The 15,691-nt window shown below is 34.0% G+C and overlaps 1 protein-coding gene across 1 annotated transcript in view; it reads left to right on the forward strand.

Moving 5' to 3' along the window:
- Positions 1-14,270, forward strand: part of LOC148941386 (uncharacterized) — a 26,167-nt gene extending 11,897 nt beyond the window's left edge. The window contains exons 4-5 of the mRNA XM_089104160.1: positions 11,968-12,134; positions 14,110-14,270. Of these exons, the coding sequence (XP_088960286.1) occupies positions 11,968-12,134; positions 14,110-14,143 (201 nt within the window). The 3' untranslated portion in view covers positions 14,144-14,270. The remainder of the gene's footprint in view (positions 1-11,967; positions 12,135-14,109) is intronic.
- Positions 14,271-15,691: the final 1,421 nt, after the last annotated feature.

Consider the following 15,691-nt stretch of genomic DNA (forward strand, 5'->3'; position numbering starts at 1 on the left):
TCCAACTCTTTCATTTCAAAGAAATAAATTAAAAATGAACTTTTAAAAAACACGAAAATGTAACTGTGACAAGGTAAACCAAGTCAAAACACAACTGAAATAGTCCAAATCTTTATTTTCAAAGAAATAAATTCAAAATAAACAATGAAAAATATCTAAAATGTAACTGTGAAATTGTAAAAAACTGTAAAACACTACTTAAATAGTCCAAATCGTGAATTTAAACTAAAGAAATTCAAAATGAAGTTTGAAAAATCAATAAAATGTAGCTGTGACACTGGAAACCAAGCCCAAATCCTTCTGAAATATTCCATCTCTTGAATTTCAAATAAAGAAATTAAAAAAGAACTTTGAAAAATCAATAAAATTTAAATTTGAAAAGGTAACAAACAAGAAACCAATACTTAAATATATCAACTCTTTATTTTAAACTAAAGAAATTAAAATTAACAGTTTAAAATAAAGAAAATTGCACTGTGACATTGTAAAACACATGCAAACACTAATTACAAATTCAATCTCTTTATTTTCAAAGAAATAAATTAAAATTGTACTTTGAAAAATCAAGAAAATGTAACTGTGACAAGTGGAACCACAACCAAACACTTCTGAAATAATCCAAATCGTGCATTTCAAAGAAATAAATTCAAAATTAACTATTAAAAATCAATAAAATGTAACTTTGACAAGGTAAACCACAAACAAACACTACTGAAAGAGTCCAACTCTTGCATTTCTAATAATTACATTATTAATGAAATATGAATAATCAAGAAAATGTAACTGTGACAAGTTAAACCACAACCATACTATACTGAAATATTACAAATCTTGCATTTCAACTAATTAAATTAAAAATGGACTTTGAAAAATAAATAAAATTTATATATTGTAATTTAAACCACAATCAAACTCTGCCTGAAATATTCCAACTCATGCATTTCAATAAAAGAAATTCAATATGAACTTTGAAAAATCAAGAAGATGTAACTGTGACAAAGGTAAACCACAACATCACACTACTGAAATATTCCAACTCTTGCATTTCAACGAAAGAAATTCAAAATGAACTTTGAAAAATTAAGAGAATGTAACTGTGACAAGGTAAACCACAACCAAACACTACTGAAATATTCCAACTCTTGCATTTCAATGAAAGAAATTCAAAATAAACTTTGAAAAATCATGAATATGTAACTGTGACATGGTAAACCACAACCAAACACTACTGAAATATTCCAACTCTTGCATTTCAATGAAAGAAATACAAAATTAACTTTGAAAAATAAAGAAAATGTAACTGTGACAAGGTAAAACACAACATCACACTACTGAAATATTCCAACTCTTGCATTTCAATGAAAGAAATTCAAAATGAACTTTGAAAAATCAAGAAAATGTAACTGTGACAAGGTAAACCACAACCAAACACTACTGAAATATTCCAACTCTTGCATTTCAATGAAAGAAATTCAAAATGAACTTTGAAAAATCAGGAAAATGTAACTGTGACATGGTAAACCACAACCAAACACTAGTGAAATAGTACAACTCTTGCATTTCAATGAAAGAAATTCAAAATAAACTTTGACAAATCAGGAAAATGTAACTGTGACATGGTAAACCACACCCAAACACTACTGAAATATTCCATCTCTTGCATTTCAATGAAAGAAATTCAAAATGAACTTTGAAAAATCATGAAAATGTAACTGTGACATGGTAAACCACAACCAAACACTAGTGAAATATTCCAACTCTTGAATTTCAACGAAAGAAATTCAAAATTAACTTTGAAAAATAAAGAAAATGTATCTGTGACAAGGTAAACCTCAACCAAACACTACTGAAATATTCCAACTCTTGCATTTCAACGAAAGAAATTCAAAATGAACTTTGAAAAATTAAGTGAATGTAACTGTGACATGGTAAACCACTACCAAACACTACTGAAATATTCCAACTCTTGCATTTCAAAGAAAGAAATTCAAAATGAACTTTGAAAAATAAAGTAAATGTAACTGTGACAAGGAAAACCTCAACCAAACACTAGTGAAATATTCCAACTCTTGCATTTCAACGAAAGAAATTCAAAATGAACATAGAAAAATTAATTGAATGTAACTGTGTCATGGTAAACCCCAACCAAACACTACTGAAATATTCCAACTCTTTAATTTCAACGAAAGAAATTCAATAAGAACATTGAAATATTAAGGGAATGTAGCTGTGACATGGTAAACCGCAACCAAACACTACTGAAATATTCCAACTCTTGCATTACAACGAAAGAAATTCAAAATGAACTTTGAAAAATCAAGAAAATGTAACTGTGACAAGGTAAACCACGACCAAACACTACTGAAATATTCCAACTCTTGAATTTCAATTAAAGAAATTCAAAATGAACTTTGATAAATCAAGAAAATGTAACTGTGACAAGGTAAACCGCAACCAAACACTACTGAAATATTCCAACTCTTGCATTTCAACGAAAGAAATTCAAAATGTACTATCAAAAATTAAGGGAATGTAACTGTGACAAGGTAAACACCAACCAAACACTACTTAAATATTCAATCTCTTGAAATAAATCTAAATAAGTTAAAAATTAACAATTAAAAATAAATAAAATGTAACTGTGACATGGTAAACCACGACAAAACACTACTGAAATATTCCAACTCTTGCATTTCAATGAAAGAAATTCAAAATGAACTTTGAAAAAATCAGACCTTTGGAGGGGGGGGGGCCGGGGGCAGGGGGGTCGTTCTGTGTCTCAATGCACAAAAAAAGTATAAAAAATGGGGAGGGAATGGGGGGGAGGAGAGGGGAGGAGGAGAAAGAGGGAGGAGGAGGAGGAGGAGGTGGGAGGAGGTGGGAGGAGGAGGAGGAGGAGGTGGGAGGAGGAGGAGGAGGGAGGAGGAGGAGGAGGAGGGAGGATGAGGAGGAGGGAGGAGGAGGAGGTGGGAGGAGGAGGAGGAGGGGGCCGGGGGAGGGCCTTTGGGGCACAGGGAGGGCCTTTGGGGCACAGGGAGGGCCTTTGGGTGTCTGGGTGACATTTGGGGACCGGTGGATGGCCTTTGGGACCCCGTTGGTCCTTTGGGAGCTCGATGGGCCTTTGGGGGGCCCGGGGATGGCCGTTGAGGGTCTGGGGTGGGCCTTTGGAGGCGCCGGTGGCCCTTTGGGAGCTTGGGGGACCTTTGAGTGTCCGGGGGGGGCAGTTGGGGGCCTGGGGGACATTTGGGGACCGGTGGAGGGCCTTTGGGAGCCCGGTGGACCTTTGAGGCCCGGGGGGCGGGCCTTTGGGGTCCGGGGTGCCCTTTGGGGTCTGGGGTGCCCTTTGGGGTCCGGGATACCCTTTGGGGGTCCGGGGGCCCTTTGAGGACCAGAGGAGGGTCTTTGAGGGTCTGAGGAGGGCGTTTGGAGGGTTGGGGCTCTATGGGAGCTTGGGGGGCCTTTGAGTACCGGGGGCTTCCTTCGGGGTTGTGGTGGGGGATCGGAACCCTTTGGGGTTGGGGTAGAGGACCTCACAACACTGTTCAAATGGAACTTGTGTATTATAACGACCACACTCAAAACCTCTTCTAAAACCCTTTCTAAAATCTTCTTTCAAAATGTCTCTAACGGTTTCGCCGAAATAATCCCATAAAATGGATAAAACCGTTTCGCCCAAATAATCCCTAAACGTAATTTCAGCGTGTTCCTTTTGTATGGCATATGTGCGCTAACGCATTTCAAATTTCTAGGAAACCCTTTCCTACGTTAATCTCTTCATCTCATAAATTTTCCTAGCTAAACTATTAGGGTTTCGTTAGAATATCAATTTACCTCTCCGACTTAAAGCTCCGTGAAGCCGTATTTAAAAATAGAATTTCTATCTCTTTAGACTCCCGCATAATTCCAAGATAACAAGTGATGTCAATTATAATTCCTGACACTAAAGATCAATGAAGCCCTATTTGAAAATAGAATATTAATTTTTCTCTCTGACCTAAAGAACTTTTATCCCTCAGACCTAAGATTAAAGAAGCCTTAATGTTTCTTAATTCTCCCCTTCGTGAATCAATAATTTCCCCTAGCGATTATGTAAATCAAGTTCACAGGTGCTATTTCTCAGGTTAAGCTAACCAAACAACAATGAAGCCATGTTTGTTTCTTAATTCCCCCTTCCTCAGACCTAAGATTAAAGAAGCCTTAATGTTTTCTAATTCTCCCCTTCGTGAATCAACAATTTCCCCTAGCGATTATGTAAATCAAGTTCACAGGTGCTATGCTCGTGAATCAATAATTCCCCCATCGATTATGTAAATCACCCCTCATGCCATTCGCACGTGACCAAACAACAACAGATCAATTGACCTTGACACACCCACATTAGACTCGATCGATAATCCTTGAATAAATTATGTCCCGTCAGCATTAAACTAAATTGTAGATGGCAGCAGGGGTGGGTGACCGTGTCAATAGGGTCACTTCTACTGATAAGCCCTTTAGGAGCTGAGCCAAAAAAAGTTTGGCTCCAGGAGGCAAGTATAAAATTTTCTTCTACAGAGCTATAGAAAAATGCAGTTTTTTGTAAAAAGGATTTTTTTGAATTATTTGATCGACTTGATCGACTCTTACTAGGCTGCTAGCTACCGCTGCAACCATGATAAATATAGTTAAAATATTCATGTATAAAATGATTTCTTTTATTCCTTCAGCCACTATGGGCTTCAGTTCATTGATTAATGTAATTAATATAATAACAAAAATAAAACTAATTTAAAATTTTAATGTAGTTTTTTAGTTTGAATTGAATGATTCAAATTATTGCTCGGACACCATAAATATTTTTCAGTTTACATAACAACTTTAGTAACCCAGAACTGAGAACAAATCACATTTTTTGGTTTTCCCCTTTTTTCAAAAATAAGGCAAATTGTCTCAGGCTCGTAGCTTTTTAAGGCTAAGACCAAAGTTGTTGAAACTTACATATTTGAAATTATCATAAAAATCCGATTCTCTTTATGTATCTATTGGTATCAAAATTTTGTTTTTTTAGAGTTTCGGTTACTATTGAGACGAGTCACTCTTTCTATACAGTTCTACATACGGACTGTTTGATTGCTTCAAAAATTTGAAAGGACTGCAGTATGAAAAGACATCAAAAGTGCAGTTTTTTATAAAAAGTGGTTCCTTTTTTTATTTTTTCGTTTGTTTTTGATTAAAAAAGGCCCTATAACTCTAAATTTCCGTTTGAATGAGCCCTCTTGTGACATTCCAGGACCACTGGGTCGATACAATCCCCCTGGTGAAAAGGACAAAAAAAACTAATAAACCACGCATCCGTGATCTTTCTTCTGGCAAAAATACAAAAATCCAAATTTTTGCAGATAGGAACTTGAAACCTCTACAGTAAGATTCTCTGATACGCTGAATCTGATGGTGTGATTTTCATCAAGATTCAAAAGCTTTTAGGAGGTGTTTTTCCCTTTTTTCAAAAATAAGGCAAATTTTCTTAGGCTCATAACTTTTGATGAGTAAGACTAAACTTGATGAAACTTACATATTTAAAATCAAAATAAAAATCCGATTCTTTTGATGTATCTATTGATATCAAAATTCCGTTTCTTAGAGTTTCGGTCACTATTGAGACGAGTCGCTCTTGTCTAATGAAACTAGAATAGCCCCATTTACAATGAACTGTATCGATCCCTTGCGTAATTAATTGAAAAACAACTTTCCGAAAAATAAGTTTTTCAAAGAAAAGTAAAGGCCATTTTAAACTTAAGCTCAGCATATACAAATACCTGTTAAAATTCAAACTCAAAACGACCAGAAATTACTATTAAAGAATAAATGAAACCCAAAATGAACAGAAATTAAATAAGCAATCATAGGAAAAAACATACAACAAGTAATAGTATAAATGAATAATAAATAGATCTTAAAGCGAGTAATGCTTTGATTGAATATGAAAATCAAGCTTAAAACGAAAAAAAATATTTTGCTATCGAAGTATAAATGAAAGTTAAAACGAACGCAAATTAAATAAACAATCAATGCAAACAAATATACAATAGATATTAACGTAAATGAATAAATAAATCTTAAAACAAGTGAAACTTAAACTGAATATGAAAATCAAGATAGAAACGAACAAAAATCACTACAAACAAGAGTTTGGGTATCGCCTCCTTCTCTCACTGTAAAAGTATAAAACCTACTGCGTCACTGGCGCTTTGATGAAAACCAATTTTTTTTTACAAATATTTTCTTTTGTACTTACCATTGAAGATAAACATTAAAATTAGAGTAAAATTTTGAACTGAAGAGCTTTCAGCAATTAATGTCATTATACATCAAATATTCAGTTTAATTTATTAGTTCTTTCTAAAGTTGTTCAAGAAGAATATAAGTTTCACTACAAACAAGAGTTTGGATGCTGTCAAATCAATTAAAAAAAAAAAAAATCAAGTTTTCATCAAAGTATCAAAACTGGTATCGAATGAGCCCTTTTTGAAGTTTCTACGACATCGCTTTCTATATAAAAAAAACCTTATATGCCCCCAGGGCATAACTTACAACCCTTGCCCTGAGGGCCATGGGGGGGGGGTTGTGTCATCCTTAAAATAAAATGGCTATCTTAAAATTTTGATTGGATGTGTTTGGGGAAATGGTGGGCATGAGAAGGGGTTTAGTTGCCCTCCAATAACTTCTGATTATTAAAAGGGGCACTAGCCCTTTGAATTTTCAATTGAATGAGTCTTTTGTGAAGTTTTTACGACGAAGCTTTCTATAAAAACCTATATGCCCCCAGGGCATAACTTACAACCCTTGCCCTTAGGGCTGTGGTACCGTGTCCTCCTCAAAAAATAATTTCTATGTGGAAATCAACTACGTAGAACAAATCGACTATCTCAAAAATTTTGATTGGATGCGTTTGGGGAAATGGTTGGCGTGGAAGGGGTGCTCGTTGCCTTCCAATAACTTTTGACCCTTAAAAAGGGCACTAGAACTCTCGGTTTCCAATTGAATGAGCCCCATTTGAAGTTTTTATGATGACCCCTTCCATATGAAGTGCCTCTGGAGAAAAAAATAAATAATAAATAAGTAAATAATAAAACATTGGTGCCGTATAGCCTGTACTATAGGCAACGCTATAGCATTGCCTCTGATTTCTTCTGGCAAAAAATACAAAATTCCACATTTTTGCAGATAGGAGCTTGAAACATCTACAGTAAGGTTCTCTAATACGCTGAATATGATGGTGTGATTTTCATTAAGCTTCTATGAATTTTAGGGGATGTTTTACCCTTTTTTGAAAATAAGACAAATTTTGTTAGGCTCGTAACTTAAGTTAGATCCTTCCCAGAATTTATAAAACTACCCAACGTATTATTACTCTTTAAAGCTACCTTTAGACCCTTACTTTGTAAAAATCTTTTAAATTTTTCACTTAGCCCGGGTACATCCGGTAAGGAACAAAAAACATCCTTCTCCCGAGTTGTCTCCAAGACTTCCTTAGAAATCTCTAGAAACTTTTTCCTTCTTTTTGAAAAAGTTAATTACTTCTTTTGGTTAATTAACCACTTTGGATACATGTTACTTGTTAGTATTTTTTCTAGAAAAGACAACTCCTCAAAAAATTTTGGAGAGCAAATACAATATGTACCCTGGCTAAGTGAAAAACTTAAAAGAATTCTACAAAGTAATGTTCTAAAGAAAGCTTTAAAAAGTAATAATAATTTGGGTAGTTTTCTAAATTCTGGGAAGGATTTAACTTCATTGGGGCAAAAAAGTGGGGCCTATCAGATCCCATGTACTTGTGGAAGCTCATATGTAGGACGTACTAACCAGAATTTGGAATGAGATTATTACAGCATAAAGACTCAATTTCATTGGCTTTAAAGCAAGTTTCTAAGTCGGAAGATTTTACTTCATCCCTTTCGGAACATATGTTTAATTTTCCAGACCATTTTATTTTGTTCGATAATGTCTCTTTGATTTCTAGTGACTAAAGCAAAATTTTAGTGAAACTCTTGAAATAAAGAAAATTTTATTCAAGAATATAGTTTTAAATAGTGACACAGGTGAATTTGGGTTGAATTCTATCTACGATAATTTACTAAAATCTGATAAAGTAAAGTTCAATCCACCCAATGCAGTTAACCTCCGTCCATGTGTTATTTCATTGAACGCTAATGAACCGGATCCAAGAAGGTCAAAGAGGCTATCTTTCACTTTTACTTTGAAAGGAATTAGAGTATTAAACAATATGTAGTTTTTATTTTATTTCGTATATAAAGTATGTTTTTACTGTTTTTGTTTAGTTTTACTACTGATGACGGTCACTGTATTTGTGACCGAAATATTTAGTATTTTTTTGTGAAAATTTTATCACTGTTTGTGACAAACTGTCTATTAAAAGGATTTCCCCAGCCCTCAGGGCAAGGGTTGTAAGTTATGCCCTGGTGACATAACGGGTTTTTATAGAAAGTGTGGTCACATAAACTTCAAAGGGGGCTCATTGGATTGGTAATCAGACGCTCTAGTGCTCTTTTCATGAGTCAAAGTGATCAGAGGGCAGCTACCCTCTCCCCCCTACACACATGTCATATTGTCCCGAAATGCGTCTAATGACTTTGAGATAGCCCTTCTATTCAAAATAGTCTAAATATCATATAACAAGGCTTTTGGGGTTGAGACAAACCCCAGAGATAAGGGGCAAGGGTTGTAAGTTATGCCCAGGGGGTATTTAAGGTTTTTATGGAAGGTATGGTTGTTTAACTTATGAAGAGGCTCAGTCTTTATCCCTGAAAAAGACTATCAAACAGTTCGTGGTAACGAAATATAAGTAAGGGGCGACCCGGCTCAATAGTAACCGAAACTCAAAAACTAAAAAACTGAATTTTGATACCAATAGATACATCAAAAGAATAGGATTTTTATGCTGATTTCAAATATACAAGTTTCATCAAGTTTAGTCCTACCAAAAAAAATAAGTGCTTGAGAAAATTTTCCTGATTTTCGAAAAAAAGAGGAAACAGCCCTTAAAAGTCATAGAATCTTAATGAAAATCACACCATTAAAGTCAGCGTATCAGAGAGCCCTACTGAAAATGTTTCAGGCTCCTATATGCAAAAATGTTGAATTTTGTATTTTTGCCAGAAGAAAGATCACGGATACGTGTTTATTTGTTTTTTTATTGTTTTTTTCCCCAGGGGTGATCTTATCGACCCAGTGGTCCTAGAATATTGCGGGAGGGCTCATTCAAACGAAAATTAAATTTCTAATGCCCTTTTTATGTGACCAAAAAAATGGAGGGCAACTAAGCCCCCTCCCACGCTCATTTTTTCCCCAAAGTCACCCGATCAAAATTTTGAAATGGCCATTCGGTCAGAATGGTCAAAAAATATATTGACTCTGCCTTTGAGGATGACTTAATAACCCACATTCTCGGGGGAAGGGCTGCAAGTTATGAACTTTGCCAAATGTTTACATATAGTATTGGTTATTGGGAAGCCTACAGACGTTTTCAGGGAGAATTTGGCTGGTAGTGGGGGGAGGGTCAGGGGTTACGTGGGAAAATCTTTCCATGGAGGAAGTTTTTAGGGGGGAAGGGACATTGCTATGAAGGGGGCGCCGGATTTCCCGGCATTATTAAAAAAACAATCAGAAATTAAATAAAAAAAACAAGTTTTTCAACTGAAAGTAAGGAGCAACATCAAAACCTAAAACGAACAGAAGTTATTACGTAGGCCTATATGATTTGGTTCACCTCCTAGTCAGTACCTCATTCTTTACACTAAAGTGTTTTTAGTACTTTCATAAGAGCTATTTATTCTAATCAACGACCTTTGTGATTAAGGCGTCATTTTGAGGATGACTTAATAACCCACATTCCCGGGGGGAAGGGCTGCAAGTTATGAACTTTGCCAAATGTTTACATATAGCATTGTTTATTGGGAAGCCTACAGACGTTTTCAGGGGGAATTTTGCTGGTAGCAGGGGGAGGGTCAGGGGTTACGTGGGAAAATCTTTCCATGGAGGAAGTTGTCGGGGGGGGGAGGACATTGCTATGAAGGGGGCGCCGGATTTCCCGGCATTATTAAAAAAACAATCAGGAATTAAATTCAAAAAAACAAGTTTTTCAACTGAAAGTAAGGGGCAACATCAAAACTTAAAACGAACAAAAAATAATTACGTATATGATTTGGTTTGCCCCCTAGTCAGCACCTCACTCTTTACACTAAAGTGTTTTTAGTACTTTTAAATGAGCTATTTATTCTAATCAACGGCCTTTGTTATTAAGGGGTTATTCTTAGAGAATTGGAACAAAATTCGATCTTTAGCGTAAAGAGCGAGATATTGACTAGGGGGCGAGCCCCCTAATATACGTATTAAAAAATAAATATGAATATTGAAGTTAGTTACAAAGTTAATTCGTAACCTACGTATATTTATTACTAATAAAAACGTTCGTAAATAAAATTAAAGACCTTTCGAGAAAGCCATTTAACCGAAAAAAGTAAAATTAATACGCAAATTTCGTTTTAATTATTCATGTACGGTGAGCCAAAACCAAAGCCTGTATAATTCAAAAATATTCAGAAATTAAATAAAAAAACAAGTTTTTTTTAACTGAAAGTAAGGAGCAACATAAAAATTTAAAACGAACAGAAATTATTCCGTACATGAAAAGGGCTGTCCCCTCCTCAACGCCTCGCTCTTTACGCTAAAGTTTGACTGCTACTCACAACTATATTTTTCAAAACAATAAAAACTTTAGTGTAAAGAGCGAGAAGTTGATGAGGGGAAAGCCGCTTTCATATATGGAATAATTTCTGTTCGTTTTAAATTTAAATTTTGACCCTTACTTTCAGTTAAAAAAAACTTGTTTTTTATTTAGTGTCAACATAAAGCGAACAGAAATTAATCAAAAAAAGTTTTTGCACAAAATAAATTTTTCCAAAAAATTTAAATAATTTCATTAAGAAAAAAATAAACAAAAATAGAATCAGTTTATAGATTATGAACACACTAATAAAAAATTTAAGTTAATAAGTAAATGATATCCAAAACAAACGGAAATTAAAATGAGACAATTTCGAAAGCATCAGCAACTAGACTTAGCCCTAATCTAAACCCTCTTCATTCTAAAAGCTAGAATATAATTTGTACTTTACTGAAAAAATTCTTTTAAATGTTTTCACTTTTATAGATTTAATAAATAAAAAATTAATTCGGATTTTAAGGAAAAAATATCAGCAGATGCATAATAAACTAGCAATACACATTTTTTTTAGTAAATTTGCTTGAATTTTTTTCGGTAAAATACAAATTACCTTCTGACTTTTAAAAAGCATAGGGTTTATAATCCTACTCAGATTAATTTCTACTCGTTTTGAGTTTGACTTATTTTAATTTCTGTTTTGGGGTTCATTTATTTATTGATACTGATTTTTGGTAGTTGTATGCTTGGTAGATTATTTGATTCTATTTTGTTCATTTTTGGTTTAATGGAGTTCATTAATTTATTTCGAAAAACTTATTTTGTGCAAAAAGAATTTTTGACTAATTGTAAATAAGAAGCGATAAATTAAAATGGCAAGGTACTGGTAGCTTGTATCAACACTACTTTCTTCCATTGTTGCTTACTAGTACTTTGTTTTTATACTTTGCTAGATCATCTTCAAGATAGAAAACTGTTGTTTCAAGCTCCCATATCTTCTAATTTTCAAGTATTACGCTTTATATTTTCACACTGATTGGTCAGTCATATAGTTTTGCTCGTAGTTTAATACTGTTCAATTCGAGGAAAGTATAAACGGGATACATAATTGGTATTATAAACATGTGTATTTTGATTTTATCGAGACTCATGACTATAAGAAGGTCGAGGCATAAATCTTTTGACAAGAAATGAGAGACGTAGACTATTTTTCAGATTATTTTAAGTAATTTTTTGTCATGTTGCAGGGCAGCAAAACATCTTCCGGTCGTCGTTTTTTCCACCTTCAAGAGAAAGCCAAAAAGTCTATTGCAGAACCTAATGAACCTGTGGATTGGTCAGACTATTTCGGCATTGATAAAAGAGAAGTCATTGATGATAATGCAAATGAGAGACTGAAAGAAATTACATTGTGGTGAGCCTCAAATTTTCTCGAATAAATTGGTGCCACAGCCACTCACATGCAAACGCATTTAGCAGATAGGATTGAATGGAGCAGGAGCGTTCGCCAATATCTTGGCCTTAAGTGACTTAATACTGCAATTTATTGTTTTAATAGTGGTTGAAGTTATGGCTGAAACGTAATTTAACTAGAGATCAGTTGCACCGCTCTTTTTTCGATATTTTTTACCTATTGTATTGTTTCGCTGGATCAATTTTTCACTTTCGTCTTGCAGATTTCGGTTTATTGCGAGAAGTTAACAAGGGTCTAACTTCCGCAATTCTTACGGTTTGGACTTTTAACCAGATTTATGATTTCGATATCATAATTTGAAAAGCTCCGCATAGTTCTTGTCTGGGACTTGACAGGGTGTTGTTAACGTTAAGAAGCCTAGAAAACTGAGTGTGCTAATGCGCCATCTGCAAATGTACGCTCGTAGGCTTCTATGTTTTAATACTTTTCATCGTTTCCGATCCATTCAGACGCCAAGGGTAAAAAACCTAAGGGTTGAAAATATTTCTGTTGGTCTCCATGCATGATAGTATTTTGGAAAGGGAACTATTCACTTTGGTAGTTAATGAAAGATGAAAGATTTCTTCTTCGGAGAAGAGAAACAAAATCTTTTCGAGAGATTTTTTTATGAAGATATTTTACATCTAAATAAAATTTAGATAAAAAAATAAAAAAATTTCATAAAGAGATATTTTACATCTAAATAAATGTCATAATAAAATAATTTACATATTAATATTCAAGTTTTACATCTAAAACTTGAAGCCAAAATTTTCTAGGATGTCTCATTAAATAGCATATAAGTCGATAACCACTAGGGGCTGTCAATAGATATATGACAAAGCTAGCTAGTATATGTGGCTGATAAGCTGCAAAAGGTGATTTACGACCCTGCCTGCAGATCTTAAGCACAGTAAGTGCTGTAACATACCGTTTATAGACCCTTTTTTTAGAGTTATCCCCTAGGCTAAAGATAGATGTCAGGAACGACGCAGAGTTCAGGATAGAAACCAGATGCGTCTCATGAGAATTTTATTCTTTGTATATGTAAACCACCTAATTAGATATCAATGATCTTTTCATTAAGGCTGTTATTAAGTGATTGATAGCTTGACCATTCTTGCATTAAAAATTATAGCTTTGAGATTCAAGTTGAAACTACTGGATATATTATATCCAGCACATATGGACTTGCAAAGGTTGCGACAAAAACATAAATTTTAGGAGAACATTTTACGAGATAAGCAAGAACATAAAAGAAAATCTTAGGACACTCCAAAATCTGGGAGTAATTTAGAAAAATCTACAATAGAACTAATCAAATACTAACAAAAGAAGGAAGTGCTTTGGCCGTGCTCGAGCATGCTCCAGCCGTAAGAAATGTTACCAATTTTTTTTGTTATAAACTTTATCAAGCAAACATATAAGCAGAAAACAATCGGATAACGATTTTCAGCCTATGAAAAGTTTTAAAACTAGACAAAAGCCAATAAATTTCCTTCACGTTTCTGTTACATACAGAATCAAAAAGGTTTTGATTTCTTTATAAAAGCCATCCGTCACTCTTTACCATAACTTTTATTCCGTCTTGTTATCGTTATTCGTCCAATCTATCTTGTTCTTTTTAATTTTCATGCGTATTGTGTTTTTGTTTTTTTTTGTTTAACGGCTCTCATAACATGAGTTTTAAGTTTATTTTTATGTAGGTAAAAAAATTATTTAAGAATGTATATTACATATTAAATATTTTAAACAATATTCATAATGTTTTATTTGTAAGTAGCCTACGGTGTTTACAAATAAAGCTTAGCTTTATAATTAATTTAAAATAGAATCTTTGGTAATAATGTGTATCTAATTTCAGATTTATTATAATGCCCTGGGGTTAAAAATGTGCTGGTTCAGGACAATTAATTTACATTATCTTTAATTCTAGGAAGAAGCGTATGAATCATATTCATGGAGAATGACGCGGCGTCTTTTCAAGAATATAATAACAAGAAAGATAATATAAAGATAAGTGTAGCATGCTAGAAAAATGTGCTTTGTTTTGTAAAAAATATGTTTGCTTCCATTGCTTGAATAAAATAGTCACTACCGAATACACATTGAAAAGATTTATTTTCCGAACACCTTGAAGGCTCTACCTAATCACCTTTAATTATCTTTTGGATTTGTTTAACCTTAACAGGATGCAGGAAAGGGGGATTATTGACAACAAATTACAACAGTACAAAAAATTATTTCAAACAAATTCGGGACAAGAAGTAGATTATACACAACAAGAATGTTTGAATATTTAATATAGTTTAAAATCCTGAAATTCTCTACCCCCTACAGTTTGGCTTAGTGCAAAAAGAGTTCTCATGGATAACCTGCTATTTGGGCTTCTTTCTCCTTGGTTTTTAAGACTGTGGTATGGATAAGGTTACCCAGATGAATCTGTTTAGAATCCTAACAAGAACCGGCGAACGGAACTACTCAAGCAAGAAACTAAAATTTTCTGCTAAAAATCTAGGGACTGTGAGGTCCCTAGGGACATTTTTGGTAACAAAAATTCAAAAATAAAAAAATATTTAAAATCGAAATATGATGCCATAAAAAAATGACTGGAATTATAACGTCATGACCTCATTGACAATCTTATAAATGGCATTGTATAAATCCTGTCGTGTCTTTATATTATTTAAAAATTAGTTGGATTAACGATGCTTCTTGACTACTAGAGGCCCTGCGTCGACCCTATAGTGTGTGTTACAGCCGAGCTCAATCTCAGGGTCCCGTACGACCAAGCTAAAGTCAAACCCACTGCGCTACCACAGGACTTTAAGTTATTTAAAAAAAAGTATTTTCTTTTGATTTAGTAAGGGGGCACAAAATGAAGTTAGGCATTAAGAAAAAACGTTCCGTATTCACATAGGCCAACTTAGTAAATACCAATATAGATTTTTTGTATAGATAATTTATCATAGGTAGGGCAATAGTTCTGTCTAAGTAAAGAGCGAAATAAGCACAATGTCTTATTTATTTTTATTTATTTGTTATTTTTTTACCAAGGCTCTTCGTAACGAAGGAGTTGTCGTAGGAACTTTTGAAAGGGGTTAATTTAATTGCAAATTGAACGTTCGATTGCCCTTTAAAGGGTCAGAAGTAGATCGGAGGGTAAATAGCCCTCCTCCTACGAACCTTTTCCCTTAGATAATTTCGGAGACCACACTGTCTTTCCATGATGATAAATAAAAGTTTAAATAGGGATAAAATCCTTTTAATAGACAGTGATAGAAATTCACAAAAGATACCAGATATTTCGGCGACATATGCAGTGACCGTCATCAGTAGTAAAACTACGGAAGACGGTCACTGCATATGGGACCGAAATATCTAGTATTTTTTTTGAATTTCTATCATTGTCTATTAAAAGGATTTTATCCCTATTTGAACTTTTATTTAGCACCTTTTCCCGGTAGCGTTGTTTCTTAAAAATTTTGGAATTATCTTGAATCAGATTGATTTATCAA

The sequence above is a fragment of the Artemia sp. Qi Xiang Cuo genome, chromosome 18, assembly GCF_049724085.1.
Source record: "Artemia sp. Qi Xiang Cuo chromosome 18, ASM4972408v1, whole genome shotgun sequence".
NCBI classification, from domain to species: Eukaryota; Metazoa; Arthropoda; class Branchiopoda; order Anostraca; family Artemiidae; genus Artemia; species Artemia sp. Qi Xiang Cuo.